The sequence below is a fragment of the Ictalurus punctatus genome, chromosome 20 (genome assembly GCF_001660625.3).
Source record: "Ictalurus punctatus breed USDA103 chromosome 20, Coco_2.0, whole genome shotgun sequence".
In the NCBI taxonomy this organism is placed as follows: Eukaryota; Metazoa; Chordata; class Actinopteri; order Siluriformes; family Ictaluridae; genus Ictalurus; species Ictalurus punctatus.
Window position 1 is genome coordinate 18,167,727 of NC_030435.2, and position 4,994 is coordinate 18,172,720.

General features: G+C 42.2%; 1 protein-coding gene across 1 annotated transcript in view; it reads right to left on the reverse strand.

Moving 5' to 3' along the window:
- LOC108280171 (CUGBP Elav-like family member 5) overlaps positions 1-1,121 on the reverse strand; it is a 230,960-nt gene extending 229,839 nt beyond the window's left edge. The window contains exon 1 of the mRNA XM_017494980.3: positions 629-1,121. Coding sequence (XP_017350469.1) covers positions 629-989 — 361 coding nt within the window. The 5' untranslated portion in view covers positions 990-1,121. The remainder of the gene's footprint in view (positions 1-628) is intronic.
- Positions 1,122-4,994: the final 3,873 nt, after the last annotated feature.

Sequence of the window (4,994 nt, forward strand, 5' to 3'; positions counted from 1 at the left end):
GTTTTTATTGTTGCTGTTGTTGTTTGTAAGCTGCGTTCACATCAAACCTAAATAGCATTATTTTTTTCATTCAAATAATATATAATGCATGCAAATGTTTAAGCATCTCCCACAAATGGTTCACTTGTAATATACTCTTCCACGGCTTAATCTCAGTGTTAATATTAACATCATCCACGCTCAACACGCGCGCGCGCCGTTCTTCAGGATGCCCTACTTCTACGAGCGCGAGCACAAATCGTGCAATAAACAAGTGGGAGTGACCCCAGCACGCACGCGTGTCCACCTGCTGTGGGTTATTTCGTGACACGTTCTTTTCTTTTATGAGGAGGGGCGGAAAAACAGTTTGTTCGTGCACGAAGAAGCGTGATGTGGCGTGTTGTTTATCATCAACAAATGTTTGTCTTTGTTGTTTATGATTCCGGTTATTGTTTAGCAGTCGTGATCCTAACAGGACAGAATTGCTGAAGAGATGCCAAAATCACTAGCAGACAGGCGAGTGATGGAAAATAACTGAGCAATACCAAAAAATAATGATGATAATAATAATAAAAACACGCTTGGATCATGAACAACTGTGAGCGTATTCTATCCAAGAGCGCGCACCGGTACCGTTAAAGCACGTTACCTTTGTGCATGCCGGTGTAGCGGTCCTTCAGCACGGTGAGCTCGTGGATCTTGCCGAACTGTTCGAACAGCGGTTTGAGGTCCTTCTCCTCGAGGTTGCGCGGTATTTGGCCCACGAAGAGCTTGATGGCGTCCTGGTCCTTCATGGCGCCGCCGTCGGCGTGGATCACGGAGCCGGACTCGGGGCCGCTCATGGGCTTGGGGACCGCGAGGTGCGCGTGCTGCGGGCTCGGGGCTGCTGACAGTGGTGCTGGTGACGCGTCGAGGAGCGCGCTGGCGTGGGCGGGCTGTGGGGGAGTCTGCTGCTGCTGATGCTGATGCTGCTGCTGCCGCCTCGCTTCACTCTGCGTGAATCTGGCCATTCTGAGCCGAGCGCGCCGGAGACAAGCGGAGCGGAGAGGAGAGGAGAGGCGCGGGCAGGCGGGAGGATAATAATAACAACATACACACGCGCACACAACACACACGCGCGGGGGCGGGCTAGTACGCACACACACACACACATGCACATATACAATGCGCGCGCATGCACGCGCACATAGACGTCCGCGCGTGCGCGAGCGTCGGGAGAGGAGAGTAGAGAGCGCTCACATGGAAGCGCGGTGCACTTTTTTTTGGTTTATTTGACACATGTCGCGCTCGCGGCCTCCGTAAATGATGGAAAGGGGAATGAGGGCAAAGCGGGACATCGACTCAACAGCGTGGCTCTCTCGTGCCCCCTGCAGGACACCGTGTAGTATTAAATAACTTTTAACAATTATTATTTTTTAAAAATCTTATGTACAAACATCACGACAAAAGGCACGAATCGTCGTAAACATCCGTGAAGGATTAAAAAAATATATATTTTTTTAAGAAAAACGTTTGGCTGCGTTAATTGACGTGCTTTGCATCACAGGCAAATAAATAAATGAAAAAGAAATCATGAAAAATGCAGTGAATAATATATATGCTTAAGGGCAATGTTTTTGGCACGTATGAATTAGGATAAGTATCAAAGCATGTGTATTCATTTCTTCATTAATTCATTAATTAATCAATTTATTTATGTGGCAAACTTGAGCGACCCGAAAATACAAGTCCTTGAAAAAGCACATAGCCTATAAATAAAGATTACAAAGCATGGGTTCGCAAATCTTTTGTATCCAGGGACCCTTTCCAGAGTAAAAGAAATTACAAAAGGGCAAATATGTAGGCCTACCATCATTTTCATCTACTCTAATCATTTGAGTTTGTTATTCCTACACTTTCCACTCACTCAGATGTAGATTTGAAAGCCTGTGTATTATATTATGATATTAAATTGCAGTTATAGTTAACATTATTTAGACTTGTTGTTGTTGTTGTTGTTGTTGTTTAAAAAAATATATAACAACTATAACAAGGAAAGTAATAACATTAACAGCATGGGTACTAATTGATAGTAATCTCACCCTAATCCTGTGATTTAATAAAGGGATCTCAGAGACCCCCCTGGATATATACAGTGGCAAGAAAAAGTATGTGAACCTTTTGGAATTTCATGGTTTTCTGAATAAATTTGTCATAAAATGTGATCTGATCTTCATCCAAGACTATAATGTGCCTAAAATAATAACACAAAATAAATTCTGATCCCTCATGTCTTTATTGAACACACTCATTCAACATTCAAAATGGCAGTGGAAAAAGTACGTGAACCCTTAGAATTAATAACTGGTTGACCCCACCTTGGCAGCAATAACCTCAACCAGGCACTTCCTGTAGCTGTGGATCAGACCTGCACATCGTTCAGGAGGAATTTTAGCCCATTTTTCCTGGCAGAACTGCTTTAGCTCTGTAATATTCTTTGGGCGTCTCATGTGTATGGCTCTCTTCAAGTCATTCCATAGCATCTCTGTTGGGTTGAGGCTCTGACTCAGCCACTCCAAAAGGCGGATTTTGTTTTTCTGAAGCCATTCTGTTGTGGACTTGCTCCGGTGTTTTGGGTCGTTGTCCTGTCGCATCACCCAACTTCTACACAGTTTCAGCTGACGTACAGACATTCTCACATCATCCTGAACAATTGTCTGATATACTTGGGATTTCATCTTCCCCTCAATGATTGCAAGCTGGCCAGGCCCTGATGCAGCAAGGCAGGCCGAAATCCTGATGTTTCCTCCACCATACTTTACGGTTGGGATGATGTTTTCATGATGATATGCTGTGCCCTTTCTACGCCAGATGTAGTACTGTGTGGTTTTTCCAAATAGTTCAATCTTAGTTTCATCAGTCCACAAAACATTTTGCCAATACCGCTGTGGAGTGTCAGTGTGCTCTTTTGCAAACTTGAGGCGTGCAGCAATGTTCTTTTTAGTAAGCGGTGTCTTCCTTCGTGGTGTCCTGTCATAGATACCCTGCTTGTTCAATGTTTTAGGTATTGCAGACTCATGAACAGAGATGTTAGCCAGTTCCAATGATGCCTTCAAATCTTTGGCTGTCATTCGGGGTTGTTTCTTTACCTCATTGATGAGTCTTCGTTGTGCTCTTGGTGTCATTTTGAATGGGCGCCCACTTCTCGGTAGAGTAGCAACAGTCCCAAAGTGTCCCATTTGTAGAATGTTTGCCTAACTGTTGACTGGTGAAAATCTTTGAAATCACTTTGTAACCCTTGCCAGCTTTATGTAATTCAACAATTCTTGCTCGTAGCTGCTTTTTTTGGCGAGGCATGGCTCACATAAGCATGTGCTTCTTGTGCAGATCAAACTCCAAAAGATTGAGGGGTTTTTATCAGTCAAAGTAGCTGTAGTCCACATCTCCAAACTCATTTTCTTAACGAGACTCCAGGTGTGAAAAAACCTGACTCCGATTAGCTTTTTTTCAGGTCATTAACTCAAGGGTTCACATACTTTTTCCACAAGCACTATGAGGTTTTTTTTTGGTTGTTTTCAATAAAGACATGAAAAATCTGATTTTTTTTTTGTGTGTGTGTGTGTTATTATATTATTGTCAATACCCTTGTCTTAGATGAAAATCAGATCACATTTTATGACAAATTTATTCAGAAAACCATGAAATTCCAAAAGGTTCACTACTTTTTCTTGCCACTGTACATCATGGACCCCTGGTGGTCCCCATTTTGAGAGCCATGGACTTAGAGCACAGGTTTCCAGCCCTGATCCTGGAGTACCCACTGTCTTGCTCATTTGAGAGGTTGTCCTGCTATAACACACCCGATTCAACTAATCAGATAATCAGTAGCCCTTCTGGAGTTTAAGTGTGTGTGTTAGAGTAAGGAAAACTATATAAAACCTGTGGAGGTTCCAGAGGAACAGTGTTTGGAACCTATGCTCCAAGGGGATCCAAACATGCCAATAAAATGTCCTCCACATTTGAAAGAGACAACAGTATTCCTATAGGATGGCTGAAAAGCAATACAAACACCGTTAATTAATACAACACTTAATTAATACCAACACTGTAAATCAACATAAAAACTGTATTTATCTCTCTTTCTTTTTCGTAAAAATAAACATCTGGTAGTAAGTTGTAAATGTGCATATTATGAACTGCATCTACTTCCTCCTAACTAATAAAATACACCCATATATGGACTTACAAACACACCCAGATTTCCATACAGTGCTGTGAAAAAGTATTTGCCCTGATCCTGATTTCTTCTGGTTTTGTGTATATCTCATACTAAATTGTTTCAGAAATGAAAACAAAATCTAAGATAAAACAAAGGCAACCCGAGTAAACACGCAATATGGTTTTTAAATGATAATGTTATTTATTGAACCAGCTGGGCCTGTGTGGAAATGTATTTGCCCCCATAGTTACTAATTCCCCAAATCTATGAAACTGCATTCATAATGGGGTTCAGCTGGACTGGACACAATCAAGCCTGATTACAGCAAACCCTGTTCAATCAAATTAACACTTAAATAGAACTTTTTCAGCAGCATGAAGTTGGTTAAAAGGTCTTACCCTGTAACACAGTATGCCAAAGCTGAAAGAAATTCCAGAAATGGTGAATAACAGGGTGATTGAAATACATCAGTCTGGGAATGGTTACAAAGGCTCTGGGTCTCCAAAGAACCACAGTGAGAGCCATTATCTCCTAATGGAAAAACTCAGCATAGTAGTGAACAAGTGGCCGACCTTCCAAAATTCCAAGAGCACAGCAACTACTCGTCCAGCAAGTCACAAAAGAGCCAAGGACAACATCAAAGGAACTCCAGGCCGCTCTTGCATCAGTAAAGGTCACTGTTCATGACTCCACTATCAGAAAGACACTGGGCAGCCATGGAAAAATGGCAGCCATGGAAGAGTAGTGAGGTGAAAACCACTGATAACCCAGAAAAACATTAAACCTTGTCTGAATTTTGCCAAAACACACCTTGATA